Below are 15669 nucleotides of genomic sequence, written 5' to 3' on the forward strand. Positions count from 1 at the left end.
ATTTTTTACACACAAAGTGCCTTTTTAAATAAAATTGCATAGGTTTCCTCTGGGTACTCCAGTTCCCCTACCACTAAAAACATGTACAATACGCCAGGATGAATGATGTGTGGGTGTGTGTGTGTGTGTGTATGGTGGTGGGACTGCTCGTGCAGTTGCGACAGCGTTTCTGTCCATCTCCCCCAGGGGAACCTGAACACTACCGAATGTGGGGTGAATGTATAATTGTCTCATGTAAAAAGCGCTTTGTGACCATGTCTGTGAAAGGCACTATATAAATAAAGTTCTTATTCTAAAACATAAGAGCAGAGGTGGGTAGAGTAGCCGATATATTTACTCAAATAAGAGTAACATTGCTTTGAAATGATTTTACTGTCTGCTTTCAGGACTAAAGAGGGGGGTGCGGTGAAGCTGTGGGACCAGGAGATGAAACGCTGCAGGGCGTTTCAGCTGGAGACCGGGCAGCAGGTGGAGTGTGTGCGCTCCGTCTGCAGAGGGAAGGTAACTCTACCTGGTCAACTCTTTATTAGTGTCAGTGTGTGGAGAAATGAACATGGCAACTCATTCCTTCTACTTTTCACTAGAAAGACCACATACCATCTGGGCATCATTTACTCACCTCTCGTGCAATTCTTCTATGAAAATATATAACTTTTGTCCCTTAGAGGGACTATACAGAGTTTAAATATGTTAAAACGTATTTTCCTCCCCCTACATGTTTCAACAATGTCCTAATGTGTAGAATGAGCCCAGACCTGTTCACCACAACTGCCTCTAAAATCCTACATTGTCACTCAAAAAGTTGTTAATTTGGGTCCAAAGTACTGGCAGGAGCTTAATATTGAAGATGCAGTTACACATATGGCCTGAGGTGGCAGTAGTGAGCATAAAATGGCTAACTTGCATCTAGCCCCTTTAAACTACAGGGACAAAGTTAAATATAAATATAAAATAAATATAAACAAGGCTAATTCTGTTCATGGACCCATACACACAGAAACAAAACAGAAAGTGTAAATTATGTACAATAACTAATCAATTGGATACAAATTCACAAAGACTTGCTCTGCATTCCTTCTGTGCCCAGGGGAAGATCCTCGTGGGGACCAAAGACGGGGAGATCATTGAGGTGGGCGAGAAGAACGCGGCGTCCAACATCCTGCTGGACAGTCACGGGCGAGGGGGCATCTGGGGGCTGGCCACGCATCCCTCCAAAGACCTGTGCATCAGTGCCAGTGAGGACTGCACCATCCGCCTGTGGGACCTCAGCGACAAGGTGCACTGGCTCTGAGCGCCGCTCAAACACACCACAAAGACCAGAATCCACTCTGACAGACTTCACCGAATGGACTCGCTTATTTTCCATGTTCAAACCACGACAGAGGGAGCGAGTTCAGCTGAAATTGTTCATTGTGTTTGAAAGTCATTTGTACATTTCCTCACACATCCCAATGACTTCACAGAATGATTTAGAACATATTTAAACACGGCATCATCCTGCAGTGTCTGCTACACAATATAATGTAAGGGGGTAAAATGGCATTCACTCTGCTAAGATACGGATACACTTAACACAAACTGACAGGTCAGGAACCAAAAGTGGGTCAGAAGGTTTGTCATTTCTAACAATTGAAAAAGTGTTTGTTAATAAGACTGGTGTGGAGTTGTTTTATATGGTTTCAGCTTTGTTTTACATTGTACATTACACTTTCATTTTTTATTTTGGTCATGGCTTGTCATTGCCAGTTGAGAACTGCAGTTTTAAATCACATCACAGCTCTACAAAACAGCAACAAAACCACTTATCTGTGTCTTTAAAAATCTCACATATCTGCAACACCAAGCTTTAGCTTGGCAGAAAGAACTGTAAAATAAGTGGGTTCATAGATGTCTCTTGGTGTTGCGTGTGCAGAAGCTGCTGAACAAAGTGTGCGTGGGCCACGCGGCGCGCTGTGTGAGCTACAGCGCTGACGGGGACATGTTGGCTGTAGGCATGAAGAACGGAGAGTTCCTCCTGCTGCTCGCCATCTCCCTCAAGATGTGGGCCAAGAAACGCGACCGTAGCGCCGCCATCCAGGACATACGGTACTGTGTGTACTACAAGTACTGCAGGTATGGCTGAGACACAGTGTAATGGAGTATCCTAACACACTGTGCAGGTTCAGCCCGGACCGGCGCCTCCTGGCGGTGGGCTCCGTGGAGAACACAGTGGATGTGTATGACATGGGAGCAGGGCCCAGTCTGAGCCGCCTGGCCTACTGCAGCGACATCCCCGCCTTCATCCTGCAGCTGGACTTCTCTGCAGACAGCAGCTACATACAGGTCTGCACGCGGAGACACAGTATGAGGACATGGACGTAGTAAACAGGGTTGTTTGTCGTCTGCAGGTGTCCACGGGAGCGTACAAGCGGCTGGTGTTCGAGGTCCCTTCAGGGAAACTGATGCTGGATCAGACGCTCATCGACAGGATCACATGGGCCACATGGACCAGGTATGAGTGAAATATCCAATATATCTGTCCTTCAGCTGTAGCACACTGTGTGTGACTGCCCTCTAGTGTCCTGGGGGACGAGGTGCTGGGGATCTGGCCCAGAAACGCGGACAAGGCCGATGTGTTGTGCGCCTGTGTGTCACACGCCGGACTCAACATCGCCACCGGAGACGACTTCGGCCTCATCAAGCTGTTCGACTTTCCCTGCACTGACAAGTTTGTGAGTCGGTCTAGTTCTAAATATCATTTGTATGTACTCGGAGTGAGGCATGATGCTGATGAATGGATGCAGAGGTCCTGTGTGTCCTGTGTGTACTGTGTGTACTGTGTGTACTGTGTGTACTGTGTGTACTGTGCGTACTGGCCAGGACAGTGGCTAATGAAGCACTAATTAAAGAACGTTTGCTTTAACTGTTCCACCAGAGCAGACCAAGTGTTGAGTTTTATATTTATTTTAAGGCCAAACACAAGCGCTACCTCGGCCACTCCGCTCATGTGACCAACATCCGCTTCTCCAGCGAGGACAAGTTTGTGGTGAGCACCGGAGCTGACGACTGCAGGTACAGTACTTTCAACATGAGATCATGTCTGTCATTTTGTGACATGACTAATCTGTGTGTTTCTCGGCCTGTTCCAGCGTGTTTCTGTGGAAATGCCTGTGACCTGCAGACCGCTCTGCCGCGTCGACGGGAAGCGCCTTAAAGCACCACAAGTGGATCAGAGGAGCGTCTCCAGCCACGCGTTTACCACACACAGGTCTGGCACTGGCCCGCGCTCCGCCAACGCTTCTTCTGCCAAATGAATGCCACAATCTCCACAGCGGAGCCGGCAGGCCGAGAGGTCACTAAACGGGACAGGAGCAATGTTTCACTTATGAATGCTTCAGATACATCGTCATTATTTAGTGTGCGTTATGTTTGAGGTCTTTGTTTGAGGGAGACACTGCAGGCTAAGAAAAAAACTCCACTTAAAGTAGCGCCTACAGACATTTTTGTATATTTTGTATTGAAATTTGTATTTTATATGGTTTATGCTGTTTTATTTATTCAATATGTTTAATAATGATCGCATTTTTACGTTAAATAGGTTCTGTGTTTTTGGCTAACTTCGGCTAACTTGGCTAACTTCGTCCGCCAGTCTAGGATAAAGACTACTTCCCGTCCACATTTTGATGTAAATAAAAAACATAAAGTAAGATTTAACAAAAACAGAAGACAGCGTCATTAAACGTGAAGCCAAGTGCTGTTTCATAAAAATGTGTTCAGATTACGGTGCCATTTTACCATTTTAGCGGCATGCTAGCCTTTAGCTTCATGGCGTCACCACTTACACAGAAGTCTCCTCCAGTGAAGTATTTACATCTTGAGTTAAGTTTTATAACATGTCATAGGTGATTATCGAGCAGCTAACTCTAACTAACTCAGCTAACACGGCTAACTCTACATAGGGATGAACCAGGACAGGAAGCAGTCGTTAGCCTGGGATGTTAGCGTCATGACGCTATGGAACATTTTCCTCTTACTTTAAACATTTTCACATTGTTATCTCTAAATGTATTGATTAATTTATTCGTATGCTCTTGCAGTGTCTCACCCTCAATTACAAATTCTAAAGCATAAACGGCGTAGTCCTGATTGTTTGGATCGATATCATGCATTTTTCGCCTTTACGTGCCTCCGTTAAGTTTTATTTTTGTAATTTTCCATGACATGTTTCACCATGCAGTTCTAATTATGCAGTTGATAATGAGGGGATTCTCGGAAACGACGGTTTCAGAGACAGGACTCTGGATTTACACGTTTAGAAGCTGTGCGTACGGGAGCTGGCGAGGGACATCTGAGGAGCTGCTCTCTGCTTGGACCAAGACCTTCCATCCCAGAGCCGTGAAGTGCCTTTTGGAGTTTCCTGCCTATGTTTGGTGTTAGTCCTGATAGGTTGTGTTCACATGATGTCATGTTGCAGATGCTGACAGGCCATTGGAAAGCATTTCAAGTCATTTGATGAATTGTGCCAAATTTAAGGCCTTAAATGTCTTTGAAAAGGATTACACTTTTCCAATTTTAACAATCATTTCTGACAAAGGCCCACAACCAACTAAACTCACCAGTTTACTCACCAGTTGAGAACTACTGCACTACGATATACAAATAAGAGACACTTTTGCTCTCTTGGCGCATCATCGACCTATGTGTATTACAGGGGAATCTTTAAAGCTGCGCTTCCTGTTTTCTCCTGTTTCCAGGCTGTGAAAGTTGTACATAGTCGCGCATAAAGTATTACCTGCAGCCCTAACTCGTTTCAAGCTCTTGCAATACCTCTGGTATGTCCCAATTGATCATGCAAATTAATGAAATGCACATTTCAGGCTTTGTTTACAAAGTGAAGCATGGTGGACTGCCAAAAAAATACATTGGGCTGATTTGGACTCATACGTTATGTTAACAATTAATAATCTTTTTATTTTCCCCCAAATATATTTTTCCCAATTTTGTCCTATTGTGGCAAAACAAATCTACTCTACTGCGTGTCCAGGCCTTCCGGCTTAAACAGTAGTGGCAGCTTGTCAGTGGGTCAGCAGCTTTGGGCCAGGACGCCCCTGTAAAAGAGATTCTTAATCTCAGTGGGTCTTTCCTGGTTAAATGAAGGTCAAATAAAAATACAGTGTGCGCATAATTTTTACACAGTTTTTAGACCGTATTGTTATTTTTCCTCACACCTGTATAAAACTGAAAGGCTGTTTCAATGAAGCTCACCAGGTGAACCACTCTGACCTCATCAGTAGATAAAGGTCTTTAGATCAGCCCTTCCTTAAAGGGACTATACGGAGTTTCAAAATGTTACCCCACTTTGGGAACCACTGATTTTGATCACTTCGATCCACAGTTACACAGTTTGGACTTTGCAAATGTGGAGAAAGTGGTTAAAAATGATCTTGTGTAATAATCACACTGTAGTTTACAAAGTAAGACCCCATGGAGACCTAACTCTGAAATCATCGCCGCCTTAAGATTTGCGCTTTGCTAACTGAGTCCGACCTCTCCTATAGAGCTACACCCTGCCTCCATCTGAAAGTGTGACATCACATCCTAGACCGTGAGCTCAACCTACTCATAGTTTTTTTTTGTACTGTCTGGTGCTACACTCAGAATGTTGAGTTGTTTGTTTCTCTGAATTCGCTGCTGCTTTCGTTTTCCGCGCCCAAAGCACCGAGATCGCACAGCTGTATACGTCCGAGAGAGTGCTTGTAGAGATGTACTTTTAGCGTTAGGGAAGTCGTGTGGCTGGGATCGAGTCTGTACTGTTATACAGTATATATATATACATATATATAACTGTTGTAAAAATATCTGTCCTAGGGTTATGAATTATTACAGAAACTAATGCAAGAGAGTTAGAGGTGAGCGTGTGCACTCCAGATGGTTTCTTTAAATGTATGATTAAAATATATATATTAGAAGAAGAGTAGCTTGGTACCGTTCTACACTAAGCTCATAGGTTGTGTTGATGTCACAGTCAATGCAGAGGTTTTTGTTCATGGCTCATTGTGGAAGTTTTGATGTGTCGTCGATTGGACTGGGTTGTTAGAGTGGAGGACGTTTCACTTCTCCTCAGAGGCTTCTTCCTCGTTCTTGCTTGTTCTTGTTACAACTAGGTACACACAACCTGGAAGCCCAGACATAGTTTTTATGTGGCATTCAACACAAGCGCCATGGTAGCGCTAGCTTGGAAGGTTTGCAGATCAGTGTTCCTGCACTGTCTGAAGAACAGTTTGATGAAGTTAAACAAAAAAGTCTGGGCTTTGTTTGTACTTTCTCATCAAGAAGAGAGTGAGAGTCGTAAACGATGATTTTAAATTGACAAACTAGTGTTAGCTAGTTGCCGTGTTCCAGGCACCTGTATGTCGCAAAGGAGTTCCCATTGCAAACAAAGGCTCTTGAGTTGTCATCTATACTCTGTAAAGTGTTCAAGACTTGGACGTTTTACCTCTCGCTAAAGGGACTTCGTCAACAGATATTTAAACCTCTGGAAAAGGGATTGTCTGTTAGAAGTACTGCCATTTTTATTCTCAAGAACTACTCAAATCTTGCTGAGAGTAATATGTATAAAAACATGATTAAGAGGTTGGAGAACAGAAACTCATGAAGGCAGAAAAGACAAATGCCTCCATTACATTTCTTTTTGGAGAAAATGTATTTAAAATGTGTTTCAAAACCAAATACATGAATTGCATTTCCTGATACGGGTCTTTCTTAGCACTGTTTCTTGGCTTATACACATGGGAAAGTTTAAGTTGTTATAGAGGAGGCTTCAGGACTGCTGTATCATTGGTAGAATAATCCTTACTCCTCTCTCAAACCATCTCTTTTTTGGCTAAAGACTGTTGAAGAAAAGCCAAATCCCGGTCCAGTGTAAACAAAGGTGTGATCATGATAGTCCTGAGTTTAAATAGTTCTCTAGCTTAGGTCTTAGCTGAAGTGTCATAGCTTGACGAGAGCGAGAAGAAGCCTCTGAGGAGAACCCAGTCCTGTCGAAAAACATCTACTGTGATCGTGACTACGAGGTCAAAGACGCAAAGTTCAGCATTCAACTTTGCAAAAATGAAAACATGAACCAAGACCAACACCTCCTGCACGAATGAATTATGAAACATATCAACAGTTTACAGAGGTTTGTAAGAGTCAAGTGTAGAGCGGTACCAACGTATGTAATGGGCCGAGCGACCATTATGTTTGTTGCTCTCCACAAAGAAGACTATACTGCTGCATTATGGGAAATGTAGGTCTCTCAAAGCTCCAGTCGAGACGTCTTTTGACCCCGCCAGAGGATCAGTGAAATTAGTCACGGATCTGGGCTGGGCCATGACCCCATTCTCCTGTAATCTGAGGCGTCCATCATGAAGCTGAAACAGGATATCTCAACCACCCAAACCTTGTCCTACGTTTACCCCATAGATACATGTGGGCCCATGTGGTGTATGACTCACATGGCACACCTTGCTTCTCCTTAAAAGGGAAAAAAGGCGGGAAGCTCACAGATCTCCAGGGCCTGTCAATCAAAGGCAAAAGCTCAAACTTTAAAAATCCAGAGAACAAAAAAGAGACGATATTGTTTTTGGGAGATGTAAAGTCTGCATTGGATTCCGTTTTATAGAGTTAATTCTGGACTCGCCCCTTGCCACTAGGGGGTGGCATCGCAGCAGTGTCAGAATGCCATGAGGACCAAAGACTCCCCTGAGCTGAAATGTCGACCTTTCGTCCTTACAATGCAGCAGAATAATCTTTTGCGAGTTCTTCCTTGCCTCTGAAACGGCGGCACTTCTCACTTTGAGTTCAAACTGCACTAAGATAAAAAAAAAAAAAAGTATTTATTTTATGCACACACTTGACTTTGTGAGTATAGATTTAGCACTATTTTAGCAAGAGTCTTATAATAATAATATACATTATAATCTGCCACAGGGATATGAGCTTGTGATGTTTTGACTTGAAAGAAAGAAAAATCGTCTCATTTTATGACAAAACTCTGCGTGTTTTCGTGAAAGTCGGGTCTGTGTCGTCGTGTTTTCTGTGGTGGCTGCAGATAAAAGATGTAACAAGCCAAGAACACTCTAAATGAATATATATAAACTTCAAAATATTGCGTGGACGTAGAAAACGCGCTGCTCTCTAAAACAGTCTTCTTTGGCAGTGACATGTGGTTTGTATCATTCTGTAAATGGAACATAAAATGATGCATGACTTTATTTTTTAACCAAAACATGTTTGTGGATGATTTTTTATAAAGAATGGCTGTATTCACAAATGTGCGTGTGAAACATATAAACAGATATACAACTTTCAGCCTTTGTCTCGTGTCTTTCTTCAAACCAAGAGTACAGTTGGGAATTTCTTCATAGCCGTGGATGTGTTTTTAGGCTGGATGCCCTTCCTTATACTGGTTTGTGTAAATGTATGTAACCCTAATCTCAAATCATTTCAATTCCATTCTTTTAAAAAAGTATATGACATAACGAGTGGTAGCAAGGGGCCTTTTATTTAAAGGGATATTTCAGGATTTTTGACATAGGGCCTCATTTCCTAGTTATCCAGAGTGTTGCTGATTTCTGGAGATATTTCTTTTGTAATTCATGCAGTTCTTATATTTGAAGAGTTTTGTGGTGCTAGGCTAGTGCAAGGCTAGCGTATTTCTATGGTATCAGCTAGCCTGCATTAAAAACAGTCTGACCCGCTCCACAGTGAACCTGAGGCAAATCCCTTATAACACCAGACTAACCATATAAATGTCTGTGTTGATAGAATCATTTTTGGAATATAATTGACCTTGTATCACATGAATGATCGCATTTTAAGGGACTATTTTCTAGCAGATCACTCCGCCGCTGTGTAGCTTATACAACCACGAAGCTGATGCTGCTCAAATATAAGTTAATTTAAATGCAAATTGGGTAAAATTATTCTATTAGAAGTTGAAGCACAAACTAAAGACAGTAAGACATCGCTTACTGAGATTGAACCCCAGACCTTTGAGTTTTAAATCCGTGTTGTATCCTCTCAGCACCAAGCACTAGAAGCTGACTCCAAAACCTTTGCCTCCAAGTCCAATAATGGAGGCGAGTCATTCTCCTCCTGGTTCTGCAGGCGGCAAATCTGCACTGGTTCATGTAGAACGTAAGAATGTAAATACATCAGATCTGATTATCGGGTTGTCTGATTTCACTGTAGCTGGCCCTCGTCGAATTCTCTCCCTATAGATATTAGAACTGCTGCATCTTTGGAGAGATTCAAGTACTCGTTGAAGACTCACTTTTTTGCACGAGCTGAGCTGAACATTTTCTATTTGTATTAAATGTTGTTTGTTTTATTTTATGAATCTGTACAGCACTTTGGGGCAGTGCCTGCTGTTTGTAAATGTGCTCTATAAATATATTTGACCTTGATTTTTGTGACCATGTAAATGTAGTCAGTGAGTTGCTTCCTGAAACCTGAAACACTGAATGCTGTTGTAATGACTCTTTGCCACTAGATGTCACTGTGGAGAGACTGTTTGGAAGCTTTCGCTTCAACTGCTTTGTGTTTCATAAAGTCCACTTTGCCCAACCTTAGAAACATGAATCATTAGATATTACAGCTGAGCGCGAGACTAATAAAGAAATGGTGAATGGTCACATTTATATATATAGTCTTTCTACCTGCTTTAGGCACTCAAAGCACTTTACATCAAGGAACCTCTCACCCATTCACACGCAGTGTTGGGGAGAATACTTTGCGATTGTAGTTACTGAATACTTGCATTTTGTAACATATTCCATTACTTTGTCCAGTCAGCGTGTTGTATTCGGAATACTTACAATACTTTCACACTGACTTGAATTATATTCATGTAATAAACGGCATATAATTACAAAACTATAGGCTATACTTGTTATTGAACATGTTATAAATGTATACATGTGCTGACAAAGAAAACAGTGAACTTTGAGAGTGGTTTCATGTACATTCTCCCAGTAACGACAAAGATATTGGTCAAAACCGTTTGCAGTTCCTATAGTGGAAATTTCAGTTGTGACGTCACGTGGACACGACCCATTTAGTAAACACTGAAGTAAAGGCGGCACAGAGTTCTTCGTCTAGAAGCTTTATTGATAATTGTTTACATCTCACAAAGCATTCCACAAACACGGCTCCGGCTGGAGCTGCTATAGTCACAAGTGAAGTATGGAGTTCATTCACAATGATACTTGCATAACAAACAAACGCTTGAATTCCCAAAGTCACAGAGCTGCAACTGGATGAAGATATCAGCTTCACAGACAGCATCATAACGTCCTATTTAAAACCATTGCAATTTTTTTAAAGCATTTTTCTAACTTTTTATTACATGGTGAATGTAAACGTGTTCCAGCTGCAATGACATGGAAAGAACTTTGATGCAATTCATGTGTTTCGTTTATCTGCCAAAGATTTTCTAGATGTTTCTAGCTAAAGTTACTCAGAAGCAATGAAAGTGTATTAATTAAATGGTAGTAGACCCCTCCCACCCCACCTCCCCCCCACCCCCGCCTCGCTGGAGTCAAAGCCGTCACACACAGTCGCTCCTCTCACCGAGGCCCAAAGCGCAGCACTGACCCGGGACACAAGCTGAGGGACACGACAAAACACAGGATCGGAGCCAAACTTCCAAAACAATGGCGCTCCGTCAGCAGCGCCTCAGCACAGAGCTCGGCCACAGGAGAGAACACAAATACAGCTCAGGGCTGAGAAAGCGCACAGGGGAGTAAAAGAGGCGACACAAAACAGAACTCTCGCGTTTAGGGGAATTCGCACAGGGCCCGACATGGTAAATCTCAAAATAAAATATAAAACGTTTACACGATTACACGAGTGAGGGGCGGGTGTCGTGAACCTCAGCTTCACTTTTTCAGAAAACACAAAAAAAAGGAATCCACCTGGAAAAGTGTTTATTATCAATAGACAAATAAAAGTTATTGGGATCCCCCTCGACTCCAGCTTCCTTCATATACACCCCCCTCTTCTCAGGACGTCCGCCATCCACCCAGGCACCTGCCCAAACTTCATTCGGTTTTACGCTTCATCCCGGGAACCTTCGCTTGGATCCTGCACAAGAGCACACGGGACATGTCAGTGAACGAGCTTTATTCAGGCCTTTCAACCACACTTCGGACTATTATACTTAGTACTCATAGTGAATTATCCATAACTATGATACTAGTTATTTCTACTGTGTGTAGAATCTTTCCCCAACTGTACTACGTGTGCTGGTGTGCGTGTGTGTGGCCTCATCTGGGTTTAACCTTAAACTATACCAGTATGGAGTCGGAAATAAAAGTTTAGGTGCAGAGGTGGGCAGCACTTACATTTACCCAAGTACATGTACTTACGTCATTTTTTGAAGTAACAGTACTTTTTACTTTCACTGGAGTAATACTAAAATAATAGTGGCTTACACTTGTATTGCGCTTTACAAGCTTGTATTACCAAGTTTCTCAAAGCGCCACACAAATTCATTCATTACCCGTCTGTGCCATTGGCTCCTCCGACCACCAACCTCACTCGCTACATTCAATCAGGCCTATTGTACATGTTTTTAGTGGTACAGACACGGGGAGGACATACAAAGGATGAACCCCGACCTTCTAGCTGTTAGCTGTGAGGCACAAGAGGTAACTGTGAGGTAACGTTGTACTGCTAAGTATCTTTAAAAAAAAAACTGACACCGAGTATATCCAAGTGAAAAATCTTCATTCTGACATGTAAAATCGATGTACTACATACTACATTCTTCATGATTTCTTTTGATATGCTTTTATGGGATTTTCTTTGAGCGTAAAAGTCTGAAAATATGAACGTTTTATGTTTTGTTTCTCACCATTTACACTACTGAAATATGAATCAAACAGTTACTCAGAACTCAAGTGAAATGTTCTCCAAGTACATATTTACGGTACATATTGAGTACATATTTTGGCTGCCCTACCCACCTCTGTGTATCTTAAAGTATTGAAAGAATGAATATGAATATCTTTATATTTAGAAACAAAGTTCTGATGCTGTTGGTCCAGGGACCACATTAAAAGAGGAATGTTGTTTCATCTCTGATAAAGGATATATTACTGTTCTGTTTAAAGGTGGGTGTATCAGTGGTTACCAAGGCGCCTTTACTTCCCATCACAGTGGTCTCTAGGATGCTCCAGAATCAACTGTTTTGTAGGTTTTCTCCATCAGCAGTGAAAACCTTCCAAACAATTGATCCTGAAGCGTCTCAGAGACCACTGTGATCAAAAGTGAAGGTGCTATGGTAACCACTGATACAGCCGCTGGGTAAAAAGTTGCATAATGCACCTTTAAGATTCTATATGACAAATATTTGAGTATAGGTATTGAAAAAGCATTGCTCAGGTTTGTACAAGTAGGGAATAAAACTGCTAAATAAAATGTGAGCATATATATAGCAGAAGTGGAGTCATGTTTTGTGTAAAGTGTCTGCTCTGTCATGCTGGACTTGTACTTACTTTCCCACAACATCTTTAATCTGGTTGTTGACCAGGGCCAGGTAATGGTCGATTTGCTCCTGCGATCACAAGGTTAAACATTAATGTAAACGACGGGGCCTCTGAGCTGCGGCCGACGTTCAGTAACGCGCTCTTACCTGGTGTTTCTCGTAGACGATCGGGCAAACGAACGCTGCGACGACCGCTGCGGAAAACAGGACAATGTTTAGAGAATGTTTCATCACTTCATTCAAAACTGTTTCTAATGTGAGGGCAGAGAGCTTACCCAGAATGACCAGAGTCAGCCCGTTGAACAAGCTGCCCACGTAGGTCATGATCCACATCAACACCGCAAACTAAAACACACAACGAGGAAAGTCACACAAGAGGCCAGCAGAGGGCGCGAGCATGGCAAAGGGGTCAAAATCAAACTTAAAGAGGGGTATTCAGATATCTGGAAAAAAAGACAAACACTTCTTAATCACCATCTTACACTTTGTTAGTTAGAAAATTAAACTAAATTTCCAGTAGTTTCACTTCTGCATTATCACACGATCTCCTCGTCTTTCTCTTTCTCACATTTTGCTGCACAGACGTTTCAATAAAGAGAAAGTCTGTGCGCAGCAAACAATGCAGCAAACACAGCCATGAGAGCAGAGAGCCTTTTTAGTGTTTTTCTGAGCGCGCCTGATTAGCACGGCCCCGTTCACAAGACCAATAAGGCTGGAGGAACATGGAAAGCCTTTCCTGGATACGTAAGATCTCGGGAGGTGCTTTTTGGGGCTAAGAAGAACCTCTGAGTAAGATTTAAAGCAAATGCATAAATGCTTTTGAAAATGAAATCTGACTTATTTAGATGAATAACATCTGTTGTAAATGACAGTTCTCCAGGCATGTTTTTGGCAACACTGATGCTCCTTTTAAAGACTATAGCTACAAACATGTTCATCTGCACAGGACGAGATCAGAACAGTAGGTGTCTGGATTTCTCCGCGTAACGTTTACTCAAGTGTGGGCTGGTGTTTTCAGTGCAGTACAGTGAACCTCACATCAAGTGCGTGTTTGATGGAGATACAACAGCTAAAAAGATCAGAAGAATGTGTTTTTGATTCAAACATTTGTAAGCCATGTCGTTTAACCTACTTTGAACATGTCAGAATGTTGTTCAGTGTCATTTCTGTGGCATCTACTCAGCAAATCTATTCCTTCCAAGTGAACTAGTTTCTTCAGCAGCTTTAGTTGTTGGTGCAGCCCCAGAGCGAGCGAAATGTAACCCGTCCCTGAGCAGACCGTTTATGACCAGCCGGGGCGCGGAAATTTACAGGGGGATGTGCGCAGGAAATTGCATTGGATAAGACGGCGTTGTCATCAGATTAGAAGAATAGGGCGGCTCTTCCCTCTAAGGCCATAGCGGTGGGGTATTTTAGAGTGTGGAGGTGACGGGGGGGTCTGTAGGGGGGCTACAGGGCGACGACAGGCCGAGGACAGCTGCGGAACTCGGTGTTCAGACTGCGAGACGCACTGATTTACAGCTCCTCAACTCATCACTGGAATAGAGCTTTATTAAATGATGTGACTGACATAAAGAGCGCCCGGAGACCGTCAGTCTGTTAGTTTACATGGCAACCACACGAGACCAGGAAGGGAAACCATAAAATGCTATTTGCCATCTGAGCCCGTTCCTACAAATGCGTACTTCTGTTGGAAACAGATTCCTGGACCTGTTTGTGAGGAGACGTCACAAAAGGCGCAACAGGAAACAAAAAAAGGGGCAAACAAGGAGGTATCCGGGCAAGACTTGCACTGCGTCTAAGCCACACAAGCCTTCAATCCCTACTTCTGTTCTGGCTAATGAACGTTCAGTGGAGAATAACACGGATTATATTGGTCTGCTACGCTCTTCACAGGTGAAGAATGGCGTCAGAGCCAGGGGAGAAAGAGGAGGACAAAGATGAAGATGAGGAGGAGCGAGAGGCGACAGCAGGAGCTGTGCAGGAGGAAGAGGATCTGACCAGTGTGGGAACATGCATTTGAGTCAAAATAATTTGTCTTTAATTTCATATGGAGGGAAAGGCTTTATAACTAAGGTTGACTGTGGTTCAAAGACATCTTCAAACAAAATCCACTCATTTGCTGTAGGATTGTCAAGAAAAATTGATACTAAATTGACTTTTTCTTCCCACCCTGTCACGCATATTCGCCCCTTTTCCTGCCAGAGAAACTCAAAAACTCACTGCGTGTTAAAAGTGCTTTAAAACCTGAATGCATCCATTGTCGAAATGTAGGATCTGATTACTGCTGCTGGACCAGGTCGAAAAGAGTTTTCTATAGAAACTGTACAATTTGCATGAGGCTAATATTAGCTTAGCGGCCCATTCATTCCTATGGCATAGCTTAGCCTAGCGGCCTCCATTCGTTTACATGCATTGGCTAGCACTGGATATCGACAATTTCTCAACAAAATTACATCAAATTAATGTAATCTATTACTATTATTACATTATTGTTGTTATAAAGTATAGTCACATGTTCATCGTTTGTACTGGACTCATAGATATATTCTGAGGAATTTCAACGGCCAGTTTTAACATTGTTTGGTGCTTTGAATGAAAGCACGGGTATGCACCTATAATGACAGTGTTTAACATGACAGTCATTCGCCAAATCCAGTGTGTAAATAGTTTATACCGTTGTTTATAAAACCTAGCATAGTTTTAGCCTTTGACTTTAGACAGAACAAATTAGATCTTTCATTACAATCATTTCTCATGGACATTTTAAAGCCAAATGAACTAGTATACTATATATAGATAATGCAGGCCAGTTTCCTACAGTAAATATAGTATATAATATAGCATATATATTTTAAGTTAGTTTGCTCCTAAAGTCCTTCCAACTGGCAACGACTGTGACTGAAATAAGCCAACCCCATTTTCACACAAAGGGCGAAAAAAGTTTTAAACTGCGCCTGCCTTCTCCCTTGCCTTCTAGAAATTAATGTTGTTACAGTCGACAAGTCCCTAAATAGAGAGTTCGTACCACACATTCCAAAGGTTTGTTGAATTGTTTCAGATGCCACCGGAGCTGAGTAACAGGAAACACACACTGAATAATATCCTGATGACTTTCTAAACATGGACGCGTTTATATGGAGAGGAAGGGAGTGTGT

The 15669-nt window shown here is 42.4% G+C and overlaps 2 protein-coding genes across 6 annotated transcripts in view; one reads left to right on the top strand and one right to left on the bottom strand.

The window, feature by feature from the left end:
- Positions 1 to 3161, top strand: part of eml6 (EMAP like 6) — a 100945-nt gene extending 97784 nt beyond the window's left edge. For all 4 annotated transcript variants that reach the window (XM_079559851.1, XM_079559853.1, XM_079559852.1 and 1 more), the window contains 8 exons: positions 387 to 501; positions 1088 to 1276; positions 1913 to 2085; positions 2160 to 2322; positions 2388 to 2491; positions 2558 to 2711; positions 2951 to 3051; positions 3129 to 3161. In XM_079559851.1, the coding sequence (XP_079415977.1) occupies positions 387 to 501; positions 1088 to 1276; positions 1913 to 2085; positions 2160 to 2322; positions 2388 to 2491; positions 2558 to 2711; positions 2951 to 3051; positions 3129 to 3153 (1024 nt within the window). In that variant the 3' untranslated portion in view covers positions 3154 to 3161. The remainder of the gene's footprint in view (positions 1 to 386; positions 502 to 1087; positions 1277 to 1912; positions 2086 to 2159; positions 2323 to 2387; positions 2492 to 2557; positions 2712 to 2950; positions 3052 to 3128) is intronic.
- A 7576-nt stretch (positions 3162 to 10737) lies between these two features.
- Positions 10738 to 15669, bottom strand: part of rtn4b (reticulon 4b) — a 32176-nt gene continuing 27244 nt past the window's right edge. For both annotated transcript variants that reach the window (XM_079559893.1, XM_079559894.1), the window contains exons 6-9: positions 12787 to 12856; positions 12659 to 12705; positions 12522 to 12580; positions 10738 to 11106 (exon numbers count right to left, since the gene is read on the bottom strand). In XM_079559893.1, coding sequence (XP_079416019.1) covers positions 11064 to 11106; positions 12522 to 12580; positions 12659 to 12705; positions 12787 to 12856 — 219 coding nt within the window. In that variant the 3' untranslated portion in view covers positions 10738 to 11063. The remainder of the gene's footprint in view (positions 11107 to 12521; positions 12581 to 12658; positions 12706 to 12786; positions 12857 to 15669) is intronic.

This window comes from Gobius niger, assembly GCF_951799975.1.
Source record: "Gobius niger genome assembly, chromosome: 7".
NCBI classification, from domain to species: domain Eukaryota; kingdom Metazoa; phylum Chordata; class Actinopteri; order Gobiiformes; family Gobiidae; genus Gobius; species Gobius niger.